The 21,275-nt window shown below is 34.7% G+C and overlaps 1 protein-coding gene across 1 annotated transcript in view; it reads left to right on the forward strand.

The window, feature by feature from the left end:
* LOC148948396 (pentatricopeptide repeat-containing protein 2, mitochondrial-like) overlaps positions 1-9,351 on the forward strand; it is a 44,958-nt gene extending 35,607 nt beyond the window's left edge. Inside the window, exons 5-7 of the mRNA XM_089093913.1 lie at positions 1,038-1,241; positions 3,413-3,631; positions 9,124-9,351. Coding sequence (XP_088950039.1) covers positions 1,038-1,241; positions 3,413-3,631; positions 9,124-9,240 — 540 coding nt within the window. The 3' untranslated portion in view covers positions 9,241-9,351. The remainder of the gene's footprint in view (positions 1-1,037; positions 1,242-3,412; positions 3,632-9,123) is intronic.
* The last annotated feature ends 11,924 nt before the right edge of the window (positions 9,352-21,275 follow it).

Genomic DNA, 21,275 nt, shown 5'->3' on the forward strand with positions numbered 1-21,275 from the left:
TTAACAACTCCCTGTTTAAATACATACCTCCTCATACCCCCTGTTTGAATAAGAATATTTCACATTTGGACTCAGAAGAGTAACTTATCAATGAGCACCTATTGATGGGGAGGTTCAGAATGCAGAAGTAATCGATGACGGGCACGTACAGGGAAATTTCCCCTTGGGCGGTACTTAATAGGGTGGTACCACATTGTTGCCGGCTAAGCCAACTATTGGGTACATCCCTATCTAGTACATACGGCCTAAAATTGATTGGGTACAAAAAAGATCTACAGAAGCTATTAAAAGCCTTAGAAATTTCTTTTTTAAGCCAAGATATTCAGATTTGTCTTATTTTAATTTGTTGCATTTAATTTCTTATTATCAGCCTTTGAGGCTTCAGAGGAAAGAATGCTTCTTATGACACCTCAGCCTGAACTTATGCTGCCCATTCTCAGGTTTACTTCTACTACCGTAATCTACTCTCCAAGAGCTTTTCCATGATGCTTTACTCCTGACTCTGAATATAAAATACGAATGGGGAATACCTCAATTGAAAATACATGAATGGAAATAAAAAGAAAACATTTATAGGAATAGAAGGATACAAAGGAATAAAAATCTGACAGCTAATAGACGGATAGAAAGGAATAGAAAGAAAACAAGGCATTAGGCAGAAAAAACTTCTGACTTGTAATAGCCAGAAAGAAGCTAGGAACTGGTTAGTAATAATTGGATTGAAGAGTTATTCCGGTCAAATGCATTAGGTGTTTCTTTTTCCTTTAATTCCGTTTATTATGAAATGTTAATTGCGCATAATTAGTCCGGAAACGGTACAGCCACTGACTCCGAAACCGTACCCAGGGGAGGGGGGGGGGCTACTCGTGTTTGAGCCCTCCTGAAACTCGTACAAAAAGTAACAAAAATACATGAAAACAAATTTTTGTTACGTTTTGTAAAAGTTTTTTATACCCCTTCCCGAACAAAAATCCTGGATACGTCCCTGACTTACTCTTACATATTTTTTTTTCTATCGAATTCTTTTCCTCTTTTAGAATACCCCTGAGAGCTACAAGATGGCATTAGATTTAGTCAACAAGAACGAAGATATGCTTATAGGCAATGATTACATAGCCAGCTCACGACAAAGGGTTACTTTAATTGCAAGCATTGCTCTGAGGCAAAACGACCCGAACACTGCATTAGATTTCTTGACAAGAATGGATGAAAGGGCTGGAATTCTTCCTAGAAATCTCAAAGTGAGTTTTCCTTGTTTAAAATGGTTTTAGAGGGCTGAGAGGGGATGGGACGGGTTGAGAGGATGGATTCTTCCTCATTGTTTGCGATTCGATCTACACTTTGGCACACACTCTGAAGACCATTTTATCCAGGGAATGGGTTTCAAACTTTAACACATATTTTTTTAAACCAGGTGCAAAAGAAAAGTCCTTATTAACATAATTCATTATGTTAATAAGACTTTTCATTTGTTCTGGCTTGTTTTTTTGTGTTTGTTCTGATTCTTCTTTGTTAGCATTCAATTCCAAAGTTTCTTTCTTAGCACTGAGGATGGCTTGGCGGAGGTCCTCGCGGAAATATCTGTTTTTGTCTTTTTACTTTGTTTTTTCAGCTGTATGGAGATCACCCTCTTGTTTTTTGTTTTTGGTTTTCTTAATTATTTTTATATTTTGTTTTGGTTTTTATCAAACTTTTATGGGGCATAGTTTAAACTGTTAATCATCCTTATTTTAGCCACAAGTGTAAAAAAAAACTCTGAACTTCGGACTAGAATGTCTTGACTCTCAATTTCATCTATGGAACATGCCCCTCTCATCTATGGAAAAAATTTAAGACATGATGTTATATCAGGCTGGGGGACGAAGTGCTCTAAAAAACTATCGAAGCAAATATAAAAAAAAAAACTATCTAAAAACTATTCAATATTTAAATACGAGAAATGACAAGTGTTTCAGTTCATATGTTCCTTATTTCTTCAATTATTTTGATATTTTATTTTCAGTATCTATAATTTCTTTTTTGTTGTTGGGCTTACTTTTATATTAGTCAATAATTTCTTTTTTTTTTTGCATTGTTTTGAAAAATATGTAATATTACTTTCAACTGTTTTGTCCAAATTATGGAGCATTAAAACCAAAGCCTCCAATATGAGTCTTAGTGCATTAAAATTGTAGTATATATATATATATATATATATATATATATATATATATATATATATATATATATATATATATATATATATATATATATATATATATATATATATATATATATATATATATATATAGTATATATGGTATTTTATCTATATTATTTATTCTTAAATATGTGTATATTATTAAATGTCTCTTATAGATTGCATAATTTATTATAGAATATTAAAACCAATGCCTCGAAAAGTTTTTTTTCTTTTTTTTTTTAAAGCTTTATAGCAAGTATACCCAAAAATCCAGTATTGAATATCTTCAATTTTATTAAGTCGAACTCTCAAAGTTAACAAGTAATTTAAAAAAAAATGCTATATATTAAGGGTGAATCTTGGATAAGCTGAAAGCTGGTGTTAAATACGCTGAGTGTTGAAAACAATTACTTATGAGTAGCTGAGGGTTCGGTATGAAACGTACTCTTTGAAGTAGTATATTTATCAGTCACCGAACTCCTGTGGTGTTAGAAAAATCATGTCAAACGAATACTCGCTCTGAGAATATTCTGGATGGCGATGGTATTCTGTGAGTTCGGCTATTTTTTATCCAAAATTTGGGCATTATGTTTGTGAAAATTACCGTGGTGTCTGTAGACCACGTTCACATCCCTAATATTTACTATCCGTATGTCTCATGCTAACTTTGACATTCACCTTAGCCTAGTTTGATCATCCATTAATTATATAGGATCTTATTTCTTTCCTTCTCTGTTAAGTAATAGTAAGTTTGGAAAAAAAATAACTTGGAGCCTAGACCCCCCTCCAAGACAGGAGAGAGGTATGGACCCTTCTCCATGCCCACTACCCAATAACCTCTAGGTTATTAAGGTTTGATTATGATTTCCTGCATTTCATATTTGAAATACTAAATCTCTCTCACCCTGTCATGCCTGATTAATATTCAATGAGAATTTACATTTATTTGATTCTAGAGATGGTGTGCGTTATTAATGGCGAAACCCTGTAATTTATTATTTTTGCGGTGTTTTAACCGACCCACCCCCTCCTACGTTCCAAAATTATGGTACAACAACAATGATAAACGAAAAAAAGGGTAAATATATTATATCCCATTGAAACAACATTTGGGAAGCTTCCCAAAAGGAGACAAAAGCATTTGATTTTAACACGTGTAATCTTTTTTTTTAGTTTGGAAGTATATTTGGTTTTTTTTTATTTGCTATTATTCTCTTATATCTATGTAAGGTAATTGCATATTCATATTTGGACCACCCAGAGGATGCAATGAGCACAATCAGACGGCCTTTAGTACGAGATCAACTTGTCAAATTTATGCCAGAAGCCATAGAGGCGTTAAAGCAGTCACTAGATAGAGTCAAAGAAGAAAATCAGAAAGAAATTCTCACCACTGAATTTAATAGTGTAGAAAAAGAACTACAGGAGAAAAATCTCATGGTTGATAAGGTAAGGATATTCTAGTTAGTTTCGTTTCGGACAATTGCCACCGTGGTATGTCTGGCAATATATTATTTTCTACATCCATCTTTCGTGAGAGGTATTTTGATACCTGATAATGGCAATAGTAATTGTAAAGAAAAAAAAAATACAGAACCATATGCTACAACGTCACAATTAACGTCAGTGTTCCGAAAGGTGTGAAACAAGGCTTTTTGCTTAGTCCAGCTCTTTTCATTAATACCATCCAAACCGTTGCTAAAAACATTCCCTCATTTCTAATTGAGCCCCATGCTGATGTCAGCCAACTCTGTTACGGAGAGGATACCTTTCTACTGTCAGATGATCTCCAAGATCTAGTTGATACAGTTTGCTGGGGTCTCAATGATATTGGGCTTCAATGTCGCCTCCTCAAAAACTGAGCTTTTCGTCTACGGTTCGTTTCAACAACCTTCCGTTACTATTAGTGTGGCCCATTCAACAACCTCCCGTTACTATTAGTGTTGGCCCAGAAACTATTTTTGCATCGTCTTCTCTGAATTATACTCTCGTTTGGATCAAATGTTAAAACTACTGAAACACTTGTTATATCAGCGTTGAAAGAAAAGCTTAGAAAATCGTACCGGCTGCTTGTTCGAGTTTAAGGCCAGTTTCATAAAAATAACTATGGGGGACTTTGCAACGCTTTTTTTGCCCTGCATGTCCCTTTGTCCCTTTGGTCCCTTTGTGGAATTTTTTTCCACAATATCTGATCGGAAGAAAATTAGATCTCTATTCTTCCGTTTTTGAGAATATCTTCTGCAGTTACCGCTTTGGACTTGCAACCTGTACATTTCGAGTAGATATGACGTTTTTGATGTTTCTTCAAAAATGGACCAGCTTGTGGACTGGTTCCGTAAGCGTCGAGAAGATATTGTGACTTTCCACATAACTATATAGCTGAATTATGTTGCCTAAGTAGTTTTGATGTTATTTGTTTTTTTAGTTTTTTCTTGATTATTGTTTCCGTTTTTCATTATATTTTTCTGTAATTTTGTACTCTTTTAAGTGCATTTTATGTATGTAAATAGGGTTAAAATAGATTATTCGTAATTAAACATTACAAATGTTAGACAAAATAACAATGAATAAATACAATATAAAATTTGGGGACACCATTAAATGAATTTATCGAATGACGGTGAATTATGAATTACCAAAGTTGACTATATGCTTTGATGAATTTAATATCAAGACAGACTAATGTAGGACATCTACATTACTCACTTGATTTATGAAAAGGGAAGACAACTTCAATCTGGAACTGATATTTACTTCTCTGGAAACTTTCTTCTCTTCCCTGGCGATAAGAACTGGACTTTGCTTTTAATTTGGGCAAGATTTAAAAATTTTTTAAGATTGAATTTAATTTTACATCATAGTCGTTTTCTATGTTATCAAGAGTGAGCTATACTTTATGTAAAAAGAAAAAAAGGAAACCACATATGAGATCTTGAAAAGTAAGAATTTTACTTCGCGCCGGTTCCAAATGTAAAGAGATCAATGTCAAAAAAGATTAGAAATTGTAGCCTAGTAAGCACCATGCTAATGTCATATCTATAGGCGTCAAAACAGTTTTATTTGTCAATGATGAATGTTAGTGCCCAGAGAAGATTTCTTAAGAATTACGACTAGCTGCTACTAGATAAGAAATGTTTCTGCATCAATTAATTGATTAGTTCTGAAGAATCATGTTAACTATTTCAATGTTTTTCCGTGGAGGATTATTATCACTAAAAAGGGAAAAATACATTTTGGACCAATCTTAAGGGTAGTAGGGTCATTCATGTTCTGGTAGTCAGAACAATATTGAATCAAATCTTTTGGAAGGCATACGGCGAGCAGACCGCATTTTTTGTAAGCTCCATTTTAAGGCTATTTTTATACGCATTGTGATTTGAATCGCTCAGGTGTCAGCTCTTTCTTTTAAGAACTAGAAATGGCAAAAATAGGACAAGTATTTAGTGGCTGGGCTCTAGAAGAAAACATGTCATAAAACAATTATTATTTTAGAATACGCCTAATCACTTCCACTTTCGTTCAAATTATTTCTATTTTTTTTCATTTTTTCTAAATAGGCCTATATAATTTTCCTTTACTACTTGTATTGGATTTATGAAGCTTTTTGATTACTACGCTCCTTGTGTTGGCTCTGGAGTATGTTACTGAAGCCGGGTTTGAAATCTTGGTCCCATATTACCGAGCTAAGATCAAACCCTTAAACATTGGCGATAACGAACACTAGCTATATTTTCGCGATGCCATGGTGGCGTTCTATGAATTTCTGATGTTTCAAATTTTCCATGTTCCGATATTCCGTTTTGCTTCAAGTAAAATCCTCCGAAATTCTTAAACCCCACCTTGACGACGTAAAAATTATAGATAGGTTGGTTACATTCAAAACTATGAATGCACGCAATTTCAGTAACAAAGAAAAATGATATATTTAGAAGAAAAAAGTAGGAAAAAATGTGAATGAACGTGGAAGAGACCCAGAAAATCAATTGACTAGAATTTGTATTTATATTATGAAGGAACAATTTTTTTTTCTAACGTGTTTTCTTCTGGAAAAGCCAACCAATAATTTTTTGTCCGAATTGGTAAGAAAATGGAATTTAGAAAATGGTGCTGCTTGAAATCTGTGTATCTGAAGTTCTTTTGTTTTTTTTTTATAACAAGAACTGTTTCATTTGGACCAGAATTTTAATTTAATTAGTGTGTTTTAGATTAGATTCTGAAACTCGGGTGACATTATATAATAATAAACGAAATGAGTGAAATAAAAGTGTTTTAAAAAAATATATTTTTTTAAATTGTAAAAAAATATTTAACAAAAAAAAAATTAAATCTTGGAGAAAAACGTGCGATTATGAATTAGTCCTGAATACAAAAAAAATTAACTGTTATAAAAAAAGAAAAACAAAAACTACAAATCCCAAGGTTAAAACCAAAAAAATAACGCAAAAAATGAAAGTTTCTAATAGCCACCCTAAGAAGAAAAGCTAATGTATTATTGAAAGAGATATTTATTGAAAAAAAGGTCACCCTATATCTTGCTTCACCTATAGCAGAAGTCCTAGAGGACTTGTTTAAATAGCAGGTGGAAAACAATATATACATGGAATCAATAACATAATAAGACTCAAATGAAGGAAAGACGGCAAAAACCGCTTAATGAGAGAAAGGAAAAAATAAAAAGTTGACGGTTCTTATCTGCTTTGTGAGAAAGAATCTTTTTACCAGTGTCTATAATGCAGAAAGATGGGTAGCCCCCCGAAACATTGTCAATGATTATGTTACAAATATTCGGGGTAAAATGTCTTATAGTAAATGATGCTCGAGGCGTCTGCAAAATTTCCTACAGCGATACTCGTAAAACCTCTATCTTCATAGCTGGAAATCCCTATTTGTAAAAAGAATTACAAATTAAAAAGACAGTATATTTTTACAATATTTATTGACGAAAATGCTTATTTGGTAGCTTTTTTTTTCTTCAATATCAAAGAGCTCATTATTAAAAAAAAATTCGGAAATTGACGTCATATAGATGGCGACATCCGTACGAAAAATTAGTTTTGATGATTTGTTCTTGACTGTTTGAATGCCTTTATAACATCTTATAAAGTAGCTTGCCCACGCTTAGTAACCTTAACACTCGTAATGACAAAATATAGCAAAATAGACTATTTTAATGTTTTTTTTCTATTATTTAATTTTTATTGCGGTGAAGCATACTCAGGGATCTACATAATTTTACTAATTTAACATTTACGATATGTATTTGGTTTAACTAGGCTTTAGCCTAATTCTCTAGTTACTAAAACTAGGCTTTAGCCTATTTTTGAAAGGTAGTTAGTCCCTATAATCCTAAAATAGCCAACAAAAAAAGATTACGATTCTTCTATCATGAATAAAAGTAATGCATTGCAACAGCCGGAAAACAATGCCTTTTCGCTGTGTAAATACAAAAGGCGCTACGTAACATTTTCCAAAGTGTTCAGTAGAAGCAAAAAAAAATGTTTTGGAAATTATGCCTACATATCTCTCAAGCTCCAATCGTGACTTTCTGGCTGTCTTGTGGTGGGCTTTATGTGACAATCCTCGTGGCTGTAGAAGAGTCGTGCACTTAACGCTTTTTGTTCCGCAAAACTGGTCGAAAGTTGGTTATAACGTGTTTTGAGTGGATTATAAAATGGTGAATACCTCGAAAACTAAAAGGGATATGTGCATTCTGATTAAATCAGTCGATCGGGCGTGCCTGAATTCAGTACAATCAATATGTATCATTTTTGACTGATAAGTCACAAAACGCCTTTTGTATCTCCACTGCCGCTTTATATGATAATGTAAAATATGTGAGGATATTTAGTCTATGCTAAAAACATGCAAAACCCTTTAGCTTAATGCCCGAGCTACCGTATAGGGACGTATGGATAATAAAAAAAAAAACACATACGACCACAACGAGTAATTCAGTTGGCAGTAATTCGGGAGACATCCCGACAGGATATCGGGGGGGGGGGAATATGTTATAAGCAAAGATTTAAAGCTGTCGGCACTTTGTGTAAGGAAAAAACAACGAAGCTCTGAATAGATTGGGTCTGAGGAGGCCCTTTCTAAAATGTGTTGGCCTTGGAGGCTTGGCGCAGGGGTTAGTTATTAGTGGCAGTATTGTTAGTAATTTAGTATGATGGTGTTACTTAGTAGTGTTACTGTGATACTGATGAGCTATGTGATACTGATCAGGTAGCTCGGATGGAACTTTCCAAAATGTTATGGCTTTGATGGCTCGACGCTGTGATGAGCTATTAGTGCTAGTAGTGTCAATGTGGTATTGTTGTAGTGTTGTGTGGGTGATGTTGGTAATGCAGCATGGTAGTGTTACTTCGTAATGTAACCTAGTAGTGTGGCAGTAGGAACCTTCCAAAATATGTTGGCCTTGGGTGGCTTTGCGGTGTAATAAGCTATTAGTGTTAGTAGTATAACTAGTAGTAGTATAATATTGTGTGGTGATGATACTTAGTAGTATAACTACTAGTAGTATAATATTGTGTGATGGTGATACTTAGTAGTGTTACTATGATACTGATGAGCTATTATTGTTAGTCGGAAAAAAAAAATAATGAAGCTCTGAATGCATAGGCTCTGAGGAGGAACTTTCCAAAATTTTATGGCCTCGATGGTTCGGCGCTGTGATAAGCTATTAGTGCTAGTAGTGTCACTGTGGTATTGTTGTAGTGCTGTATAGATAATGTGGTAATGCAGAGTGGTAGTATTACCTAGTAGTGTGGTAGTAGGAACTTACCAAAATGTGTTGGCCTCGGGTGGTTTGGCGCTGTGATAAGCTACTAGTGCTAGTAGTTTGAACAATACTCACAGCTAATCTCTACTTGAGGCAGCTGATATAACACTTCAAATTGTATTTTCGTATTAGATGAATATATTTTCTTTTTCTCCTTTAGGACATTGAGTATTATTTGGAAAGACCAGTGGCAAGGACAACTCCAAGAAGTCAGGAACAACGTAATCGAAAGAGTTCAAAAAAACAAGAAGTAGAGAGTGATTCTGATTCCGATTGATGTGAAGTTGACGTTTTTAATTTTAGTCAAATAAGTTCTACTACCTGGTGTCATCCTTTTTGTAATTACTCAGAGGCGCTGTTCCATTAAATAATGATTTAATTAAGAAAATGCTTAGTTTTAAATCGTTGAAAATATGATAGTCCAGAAGATTTTTTTAAGTTTGGATGAACATTGAGCTTTGTTAGGTTAGAAATTCGGATAAACATTATTGAAAAAAAATTATTGTGAAAAATGTTATGTGAAGCGTTAGTAAAAAGAGCGAATCCCAATAATGTCAGTGGCGGATTAAGTATTTTAAGAAGGGGGTGGCTCTGCCTACAGTTTCACTGGGTTATAAAGATGTTTTATTCGGCATATTTATAAGTCAAAATATCGATGACTTCTCGACAAATTTGAGAATAAAAGGAAAAATGTGATGATTTTCGGGAAATATACAAAAGAATATACTCTACAGAAGAATATATACTCTACAAAAGAATATACACTCTACAAAAGAATATATACTTTACAAAAGAATATATACTCTACAAAAGAATATATACTCTACAAAAGAATATACACTCTACAAAAGAATATATACTCTACAAAAGAATATATACTCTACAAAAGCATATATTCTCTACAAAAGAGTATATACTCTACAAAAAGAATATATATTCTACAAAATAATATATACTCTACAAAAGAATACTCCACCCAAGCTCCCTCCCCTCCTTCCTACATTAACTGCTATGATGATGGACTGATTTATACACACCCGAACTATGTGGAGAAAGAACAATAAATCTATCATAAAAAAGGTCATGGCTGTGATTTCCAATTCGCTTTTCAAGCAGATCTTGTAGTTTTTATGCTCTTTAGTGGTGAATTTTGGTTCGAGCCAGTTTAGTAAAAAAAAGGAAATTCTGGGAAATGCACTTTTAGTATGATTGCTTTCATGGTTACTCTTCTGGTTTTCGTATGGTTATAGGATCTGTAGACACCAGGAAAGAATCTATTCACCTCTTCTATTTCTTTCAAACGGAGTTTGTCCTTTCTACTTCATTCAGTTGATGAGTGCAATATGTGGGGATTGTGTTTCATGCACAAATAACAATAATATGTTCAAAATAAGAGAAACGTCCTTACATACCCCCTCCAGCCAAAAATAAAAAATCGCCTAGATTCAAAGGGATCAAATATCTACTGACTAAAAACTATTCAAGCTATTCATAAATGTTCCAACGGAAGTGGATGTCATAACTGGGCTGTTACATTTTTTTCCCATGAGTATTAATTTATTTAGAGACAAATTTACTGATAAAGCCAGAGAACCTTTAGACCAACTCCAACCTCAAGCGCGTACATCTATGACTTAATGAATAAACAAAAACCTGACATTAACCCCCAGCGACCGGCTAACAATATACTTCAAATAATAATTCAGTTATGGCACTACTAAATTAAAAGTCAAACCTAACTGTAATTCAAATCTCAGATTTTCCTGGAAAATACTTTGGTCGTGCTCACACATAATCACAAATGGTAAATGACTCTAAGAATTGGCAAGACTCCGAGCGTAAAAAATTAACCGGGTCGTTTTACTCCGTAGCCGCCGAAATACACCGGTGGGTGTTCTATTATAACTGTGAATTTAGATAAGATAATTATTTAGAAAAATTACTATCACAAGCTCCGAAGGGCCGAATTCGAATAGGTCCAGGCTAGCTACAGTCATAACTTCAAAACATTTGGGGCAAGGCTATTGATAATTTCAACCATTAATATCGATCGATAAAAAGAAATATATCTGCGAGAGAAAGAATATTCAGTTTTAAACGCACATTTCCCACTGAGTCTCTCAGTCCTTAATCTGTTAAAATCCTAATAACAGAATTCTGCAAAGCCCTAAAGCTTTTTCAATGCGAGTCACATTTAATACAATGAAACCCATATTGTAATACAATGAACCTGCTAGGTCTAAGGATTGACCTTAAACAATTCTGGCATGAACAAGTTAACCCTTGGAAAACTAGCATTTCCTAGACAGTTGCCATGCTAAAAAGATTAGCTGGAACTAAACAGGGAGTCCATTCGAAAACTATAACAGATTTTTATAAATTGTATATTCAACCTTGGTTAGAATACAAGATCCATTTTTTCCATTCTATTTCATCTCCCTCTAAAACGTTCTTCTATCTGCACCGGAACACACCTTTGACTAAATTGAGAGAGATGTCTGGAATGACAGCTTTACTTCTTGTTTTATTGGATTTATCCTCCCTCTCCCTCCATCTATTCATAAACAATTGATATGATCGGAAAAAAGCGTTAGTTGTGTTAACTAGGTTGTGTTAGTTGCGTTAACTGCAGTTGTGTAACCTACGGCTTTTAAAAGCCTTTTAAGGCTTGTCAATAGTTGAAGACCATGCTGAATAACAGCACAAGAGGTAACAATGGACAACGGAAAAATAAAAAAAAGTCTGAGGACGATTTTGTTCATCTGCAGAGCGGTTTTCGAAATTCCAGTGGCCAGTGTCTTTATGGAATCGCAAAAAAAGGCCAAGGAGGTGGTTCTGATTCAATAAAATAGTTTATCTGCCGGTATATTATCGTTACGACACAGTACTGGCTTGGTTTCTTCTGGATCTTGATCGTACAATATTATAGTGTGGTATCTGAATCTTCTGAAGGTATTTTTATGGGACCTCTGGACTCGTAGTGCGCTCCAAGACTGGATTTCATCTACTGTATAAGGAGGATTGATGAATACCCTGTTTGTAAACATTATCATTATAACAATAATAATATAATGCGAAAACAGGCTTGCGCCTCTATCTATGTACAGTCCTCTATCTATGTGGAGTCCTCTATACTATGTAGGATTAGTAAATAATCCATCTAGATCGGGAACGCAATTTTGGATATTTCTCATGTGGTGGAAAACTGCATAAGGTATCTTCTACCTTAAGCAAATTCGTTTACTGATATTTTATGATTGTGTAAATAGGAAGAAGTTGATGAGAGAGTCAATCACTATAATATCACAAACTTGATAAATTTATAAGTATTATTGAAATTGCCTTAATATTTTCAAAAACCTTGGGGGGGGGGGGCAAAGTTGTTGCCAATTGTACTAAAAAAATTGAAAAATAAAGTAAAAAATAAAATAAAGGCCGTTTGGTACCAGAAAGATACTACTAGGACTCTAAAAGAACTATGCACGTGGCCCCGTGTGATTGTAAAAGTGGCTCATGATTTATGCTATGGACGACTAAAATATGACAAGAGGACCAAAATAAGAATCCCTTAAAATTACCCGTATCTGTTCAGAGCCAAACTTAAATTAAGATATTTTGTATATTTCAAGAGCTTCTCTATTGCAAGGTCAAACCCTTATCATGTGAAATTAAACTAGTCTGGTCGAATAAAATATTATGGGGTGGATGGTCATAAATATGATCTGCAAGGGCTGAATTAAAACCTGCTAATTGGTTCATTTCCCTAGCGAATGAAAGAATTTGTATCGTGATTTAGTATTGTATGAGTTGCATTGTTATTTATTAATCGTAAAGATTGGTGAAGGGCTCAATTTTGAAATTAAGATTTTTGGCTTTTCTATTTGTAATTCTGCTAATTTTGATTTTATCTGTTTGTTATTTTGATTGTTCTCTGCGTTATTTGGTTTTTAGGTTTTATAATTCATTCAATTTTCGCTATTATTTGGTTTTCTGTTTGCTTTCCGCGTCTGTTTGTTTTTATCAGGTTTGTTTCGTTCACATATTCGTTCAGAAACTGTTAACGTATTTTCTTCTTACTTTCTGTTATAGTGCTGCAGAAGAGAGGTGGTTGTCAGAAGCAACGCTATATCGTTGCCTATTGTAAAGAGGTATAAGACTTCAACATTTTATTACTATTATTTTTTTTTCCAGAGGCACTTCACATGGAGGGAGTGGTCGTATAAACTTCGGAGAGGTCGAATAAACTTCGTATAAACTCATTCAATTCGAAATCGGAAGTTATACTGCCTTTTGTAAGATTCAAAAGTGATTAGAGGTCAACTAGCCTCTCCCCTCCATGCCCTCTTTTCCTCAAATGCATGCAATCAAAATTTTGAGATAGGGATTTTGTTCAAAATATTCTAAATGTCAATAACTATGCCTTCAGGACTGACAAAACCCCCCACAGTCCGAGGGTATGGGTTGTCAGCTATGCAAGTTGTCCAGTGTTAAAATTGATAAAAAAAACTTTCCGAAGTAGAGGTTTTTCAAAAAAAAGTAAAGGCCATATTAAATTTAGGATCAGCAGAATTAAAAATCTATAATAATTCAAGCTCAAAGTAACTAGAAATTACTATTAGAGAATGAATGAAACCCAAAACGAACAGAAATTAAATAAACAATCACAGCAAACAAACATTCAACAAAAACCATATAAATGAATAAATAAATCTTAAAACGAGTAAAAGTTAAATTGAATATGCAAATCAAGCTTTAAACGAACAAAAAATCTTTAACTGTTAAAGAATAAATAAAACTCAAACGAGCAGAAATTGAATAAACAATAAAAGCAAACAAACATACAACAGGTAATAATATAAAAGAATAAATAAACCTTAAAACGAGTAAAACTTAAAGTGCGTATGCAAATCAAGCTTAAGACAAACAAAAATCATTACAAACATGAATTTGCCTACTGCCCCTTTCCCTAACTGTAAAAGTATGAAGCCTACTGCGCCAATTTCATTTTACTGAAAACAAATTATATTACAAATATTTTCTTTTGTACTTATTTCAACACTGAAAATAAAATGAATATTAAAGTGAAATAAAATCTTGAACTGATGAGCTTTCAGCATTTAATATCGTTATATGTCAAATATTAACTTTAATTTTATTAGTTCTTTCTAAGACTATTCAAGACACATATTGTTTTCATTACAAACAAGAGTTCAGCTACTGCCCGTTTCCCTAACAGTAAAAGTCTAAAGCCTACTGCGTATTTGGTGCATCGCTAAAAGGAATTATATTGCAAGTATTTTCTTTTGTACTTTTACAACTACTATTAATACTAACAATCCACCGCAGCACCAAGTCAACTGAGGCCACCCCAACTACACACGCTCCTCCTCCATCCTAATCTATTCAAAGCCTTCCTCTTTATACCCTCCCAGGAAGTTCCCATTCCCTTTCAATATTTCTCTACGACATCCTCCCACCCCAACCGCGGACGACCTACTTTCAGCCCAAGACGGTTGGCCGAAAGGACGATCTTCGGCAATCTGTCATCCTTCATCCGCAAAACGTGCCCTAGCCTTTCTCTCATTATAGCCTTAGAAAGCGGGATTGAACTACTTTTTTCGTATGACCTACTGTTTGAGATACGGTCAGTCAATAGCGTACTCAAAACAATCCGTCGGCAAATTCTCAGGAAATCATTTAACAAATCCTCGTCTGTTTTTCTTTTACAAAATTGAAACTTTTACAACATTGAAAATAAAACTAAAATTGGAGTGAAATAAAGTTTATAGCTGAGGAGCGTTCGGTACATTATATATCAAATATTCATTAAGAAATATGCGGTTACAAGACATGCGACAACGAGGAGTAGAACGAATTAAAAATGAAAGTGAAGAGCAAAGACATATGCGGTTAAAATATATGTCACAGCGAGAACAAAGAAATACGCGGTTAGAAGCTAAGTGACAGCGAGAATTACAAGCGATAGCGAGAAAGTGAGTATTAGAACGTGTCAAAAATGAAATGAAGAACAAAGAATTCGCTATCAAGAAGACAATTGCTATCATAATCTTCGACGCCTACAAAATGTGGTGCTAAGCCTAGTACAAACCTTCAAAGATGCCACAAAATACGCAACTGTTAATTACAAATCATTGGGACTCGTTAACGTTATATGTATTCCCTGTGGAGCCCTCTATGTCCCCGAGGAATGAGTAGCAAACAAAGGCGATTCACTTGGAGGTTACCACTTACAACGAGAATCAATATATACAACCCTGTCACATGCCGAGTGCCTGGGCCCGGCCTCAAAATTGGCTACATAGTTTGCTATTTTGTTCTTAAACTGGCATATTGAAATTTCTGAAACGATAACAGAAGCGATCTAAAAAGGTTACAACTTCAAGGAAGAATTTGTATTTTTCCCAGGGTGGTTGTATCGAACCTATGGTGACGGCAAGACATCAAGAATAAGTATATTCAAGCCTGCCGTATAGCCGCACCGGGGCCCTGCCTTGAAATCAGCTACATAATTTTATAATTTTTCTTTTAACTGGCATATTGACATTTCTGCCCACAAAAACGAACTTAATAGGTCACAACTTTAAGGAAGAATTCGTATTTTTCGAGGGTGGTTCTATCAAAACTATGGTCATTCAATAACATAAAGAAGAGGTTGTGGTTAGAATACAAGTGATAATGAGAATCAATACATACAAGCCTGCTGTGTAGCGGTGCCGAGGCCTGGCTGTTACACAGCCTTTGACATAGGATAGTCAGTTTTTTTTGTCATCTTAATTTTCAGTTTGTGAAATACAGATGGGAGGCTAGTATCAACAAAAACACTGGCAATTCATAAATCTTACGTGTTTCTTTGTCCATACGTTCGACTTCAGTGCAACTCGAACACTCGTGATTGACAATTTTACTCCTCCCTCCATCTCGGGTCTTAGTTGCCCATAGTGTACTTTAGAGTTAGTCGAAAACTAATTTAGATTAAAATTGAATGGATTTATTTTCTCCTCAGCATTCCCTGAAAGTTTGTACTTAATACCCCTAGCCATTTCCATGTAAGCTGAATTTTGGGAGAGGGGGCTTACCTGGTCTAATTGACACTTCCAATGCTGTATAATAGAAATCTTAAAGCAAAAATATAAAACTGTAAGGCAGCATCATTCAGCCAGGGGGGTTGGAGCCTCTCCCCCTACCCCCCACCCCTTATGGGCTCCCCCTATATTTCTGAGATATAATAGACAGTTTTTTTTAAATTCTTGATGCACACAGTGTCTTTTGATTTAGTTCAATATTCCCATCTACTTCTTTAGAGTTTCAACTTAATGCCCTTAGTCGTTCCTGAGATATTGTAGATGAACCCTTTTGACACCCTGGATGCACATAGTCTCTTCGATTTAGTTCAACATCGCCCTTAACATTACCTGAAAGTTTGACCTTCATACACCTAGTCGCTTCTGAAATATTGCGCAAGTCCCGACTTTCCAATGTAGAGTATATTTTTAAACAACTAATTGCAATATTTGCAGCCGTTGCCCCACTGTCTTTGGAGTTATTATCATTCTCGGAGGCATTTTGAACCTTTAGATTACGTTGAAAAAATAGCTATACAAACATATTATCAAATATCTCTTGAGGCACCAAGGGAGGGGGGGCGTAGAAAAGAGGACAGGTACGGGGGTCTGGCTATCCTCCATTTAATTTTTTTACTCCTAATTTCGCGGCACCAGGTACTATTAATTATCTGATTTTGCGCAGGTCTTTTACATTGCTTTATCACGGAATTTTAGATGACTATTGAATCTTCTTTTGAAGGAGTCGATAGAGAAACTCTTAGGGATGAAGTCCCCAGGAAGATCGTTCCAGACTGAAGCGCAACGTCGAGTGAAGCTGTTTTCCAAGTACTCTGTTCTCGGCATGTCAACCTTAAGATAACTAGACCGGCCCTATTGCAGCAGAACCAGGTGTTTTTTTTTGCCTCATCTGACATCTGAAATTAATATGTTACTTGGAAATCTGTCCTACCTAAGCCTAATTAACCCATAATACTTTTAACTGTTCCTGAGATGTTGCATAAGCCCACCTTTTTCGTTTTAAAACACGTGTTAAAGTAATTGCGAATTTTAATTATTTACGACCCTTGCCTCAAGACCCGCGGGGTTATATCATCCCCGGAAGTATATTTATTGGACTTTTTGACTGTTTTAAACGAATTTGTTATATCAAATTTTTGATCAAATGTCTTTGGAGAGTATGGGTGCCTGGTTAGGAGGAACCCCCTTTGAAACCTCTACAACCATCTCTTTCATACAAGGGGACTATTGGAAAAAAAAAATAACAGATTGAAAACGTATGTGTTTTTTATAACAGGCAAAGCTATAGCGTTGCTTCTGATAATAAAATTCGTTGGTTGTAGTGCCAGTAACTTTGAGACATTAATGTTATACGAGAGAAATTTTTCAAACATGACATTCTGACCTTTAAGAGGCTCAGGGGAGCCAAATTGTTCACATTGAACTATAAAAGAACTCTCTCAAATAAAGCAAGAAGATTCCTCTACAGTGAAACTAAATCAAATGCTGAAGAAGATGCGTATTGCCATCAACGAATGCAACTAGACTTTCATCGGAATTTGACTTGAACCTGGGTTTATCAGGATGAATGGGATGACACGAATGGCAGCAAAAGCTTTGGAAAGCACATTTTTCAAACAGTTCGCGGTAACGAACAGTAAGTAATGAGTGATTCGGCCCAATAAGAGCCGAAACTATAAAAACCGGAATTTTAAAAACAATAGATACATCAAAATAATTGGATTTTTATGCTAATTCCAAACATATAAGTTTGATTACGAGCCCGAGAAAATTGAGTTTTGGAAAAGGGGGAGGGGCCCCGCAAAAAGTCAGACAATCATAACAAAAATTACACCATCAGATTTGGGATATCAGAGAACCCTACCGTTGAGGTTTAAAGCTCCTCTTTACGAAAATGTGGAATTTTGTATTTTTTGACAGAAGATCCACTGATGCGCGTTTATTTTTTTATTTTTTATCTTCCCAGGGGTGGTCATATCGAACCAACGGTCGTAGAAGATCGGGCTCATTTAGCTCAGATAGCTTAATTCCTGGTGTGATTTTGAAAACAGACAGAAATCACATTAAAGAAATAAGTTTTTTCAACTAAAAGTAAGGATAAATATTATAACTTAGAACGAACAGATTTTATTCTGCATATAAGTGGAACTGCCACGTCTTTACGCTAAAGTTTGATTTTCTGAAATGACTTTTTAGGAAAGACTTCTCAAACACAAGACCCTTGATTTTGAATGAGAAGTATTTTTAGAGCTTTAAGGCTTTAGCCTGAAGAACAAGGGCTGAGGAAGAGGTACCCCTCTCATATACAGAATAATTTCAGTTCATTTTAAGTTTTAATGCTGCTCTTTACTTTCTGTCGAAAAACCACATTTTTAAATTAATCTGCACCTAGGGCCGAATGAATGAAACTAAAGAGAAAATCACATGCGTGCTCAGTCGAATGACTGGCACGAGACCCAAACTGGAATTCATAAAGTAATTGTTTTGTATCAAAAAAGCTTTTAAGTCTTGATTGCATGGTCTTTTCAAAAATCTCGCTCAATACTAACAGGAGAGAGATTGGTTTGAAATTTGAAGCATAAATTATTGAACCACCTCTATAAAGAACTAATCAGACTTTTATGCTGATTTCAAATATATAGATTTCATCAAGTTTAGTCTTACCCATCAAAAGTTACGAGCCTGAGAAAATTGTTGTTATTTTTGAAAAAAGGGGGGAAAACACCCCTAAAAGTCAGAGAATCTTAATAAAAGTAACACAATCAGATTCAGCATATCAGAGAACCCTACTGTAGAGGTTTCAATCTCATATCTGCAAAAATGTGGAATTTTGAATTTTTTGCCAGAAGAAAGATCACTGATGCGTGTTTATTTGTTTGTTTGTTGTTGTTTTTTTCCAGGGGTGATCGTATCGACGCAGTGGTCTAGGTTATCTGAAGATTGCTCATTTGAACGGGAAGTAAAAGTTCTAGCGCCCTTTTTAATTGACCAAAAAGTTGGAGGGCAACTAGGTCCCCTACAACGCTCATTTTTTCCCCAAAGTCACCCGATCAAAATTTTGAGATAGCAGTGTTCAGCATAGTCAAAAAATCCAATAAATATGTCTTTGAGGACGACTTAATCCCCCACAGTCCTTGGGGGAAGGGCTGAAAGTTGTGAACTTTGCCTATTGTTTACATATAGTATTGGTTATTGGGAAGTATACATACATTTTCAGGGGGATTTTTTTCTGGCGAGGGGTCAGGAGAGGGGGGTTACGTTAGAGGATCATCCAATGTATGAATTTTTTCTGGGGGAAGGGAATTTTCCACGAAGGGGGCATCGGATTTCCCGCCATTTTTAGAAAATGATCAGAAATGAAATAAAAAACAAGTTTTTTCAACTGAAAGTAAGGAGCAATATTAAAACTTAAAACGAACAGAAATTATTACGTATATGAGTGGGTTCGTCCCCCTAGTCAATACCTCGCTCTTTACGTTAAAGTTTTTTTAAGTACTTTCAAAAGAGCTATTTATTGTAATTAAACGGCCTTTGTGATTCATGGGTCATTCTTAAAGAATTGAAAAAAAAATTCAAACTTTAGCGTAAAGAGCGAGGTATTGACGAGGGAGGTTCTTTGAACCTCCCACTCTTTTTTATCACTTACTGAAAAACATGTTTGATTACATTGTTTAGTAACGAATCAGCATATTTTGAAGAAAGTGTTGTCAGGTATATTTCTGCACAAAAGAGAATGTGATTCTCAGGTGCATATACAGAAGGGTTCCCTGGCATCCAGACAATAGTGTCAATTCATGGGAATAGATAAGGGGTGCAAAATTCCATTTCTTTGAGTGCCAAAGGCAGGGCCATTTTTATTGTCTTTTTTATTTTTCAACGAAAATCCCAAAAAAAGGAATTTTCTTAGAATCTAAGGGAGGAGAGGGGAAAGTCTTAAGTGGGGTTGCAAATTCACCTTTCCCCCAATTGAAGGTACTGCACTTAGCTCCATCAAAATAAACTGATTTTTAAATTTTCTCCTATGGTGCTAATATAATTTGCCGATTTTGCCGCGTTTAGTATGCCCCTTACCACTAATTTTCTGCAAATACATGAAATTTACATTCATAATTCTTTTTCCTGTATACATTCGCCTAAAAAGTACAAATATAAATTTTTCAAGTCTCAATTTCGGTAATTGTACGCTCCCTTCAGATTCTGGTGTCAAACGGCAATCGTCACTCCAGATAAACAATACGATTTTCCTCTACCGCCATCAGATCACAAGTACAACTCTCATAACTCCAATGGATTGTGCTACGAAGCTGAACATGTCAGACAATGTCTTAATGAAGGTAAAAAAAAGAAGCTTTAATATTTATTAGTTTCCAAAGTAACAATTCTTTATCTGTTCATCCCTTTTGGAGCCTATAAAATGCATTAAATCAGTGTTTCCACTATATATTTTTCAAAGTCCCTAAGAGACAGGTGAAAAATCCCAAGAAATTCCAGTTTCCGATGCCGAAATTTTTAAGAGTTCCCTACTTTCTGACTTCTTTTCAAATCAAAAAGTTAATCCGAGTCATACAAATTTTTAACAGCAGCTGTTCAAGAAGACTTATTTTGCAACTGAAGATCAATACTTGTATCAAAATACTTTCTTTTATCATTTACAACAATATTTTGACATTTAAAACTATCGAATAGCTTAGTCTGGGCTTGATTGACATATTCTTACGCCAGATTCCAAAATCTGGGTCACATAAAGTTGAGTAATCAGTTAATATATTCATAAAAAATTACTGTAAATATTAAATTTGTGCTGCATAAAATTTTGTTTATTTGTGCTCCTAGTTTTATAAAAATGTTAAAAAAACGACAATACTTGGCATTGTTTATTTTCGTGTTGTAAGGTGCATCAAGGCGAATAGAGTGCATTAAGACAAGTAAAAGAAACAGACTTCATTTGTGTTTTTTGTTATACACGACCAATTCGAATACTTAATTATTTTTTTTCAGTGAATCATAGGATGGTCGAAATAGACAAACTATTCATTTTATATGACTATGTTAGGTAAAGTGGGTATATTAATAAAAAAAATTATATAAAATAAATTTTTAGCCTGAATTCGCAACTGACTTTAGTACCTTCATCCTATTTTCCGATGGTAGCTGAAGCCTTGACTCTTTTCTCGTGCAGCAGTAGTTTCTAATCTCCGTGAATGCATGA

This window comes from Artemia sp. Qi Xiang Cuo, chromosome 9 (assembly GCF_049724085.1).
Source record: "Artemia sp. Qi Xiang Cuo chromosome 9, ASM4972408v1, whole genome shotgun sequence".
Lineage (NCBI taxonomy): Eukaryota > Metazoa > Arthropoda > Branchiopoda > Anostraca > Artemiidae > Artemia > Artemia sp. Qi Xiang Cuo.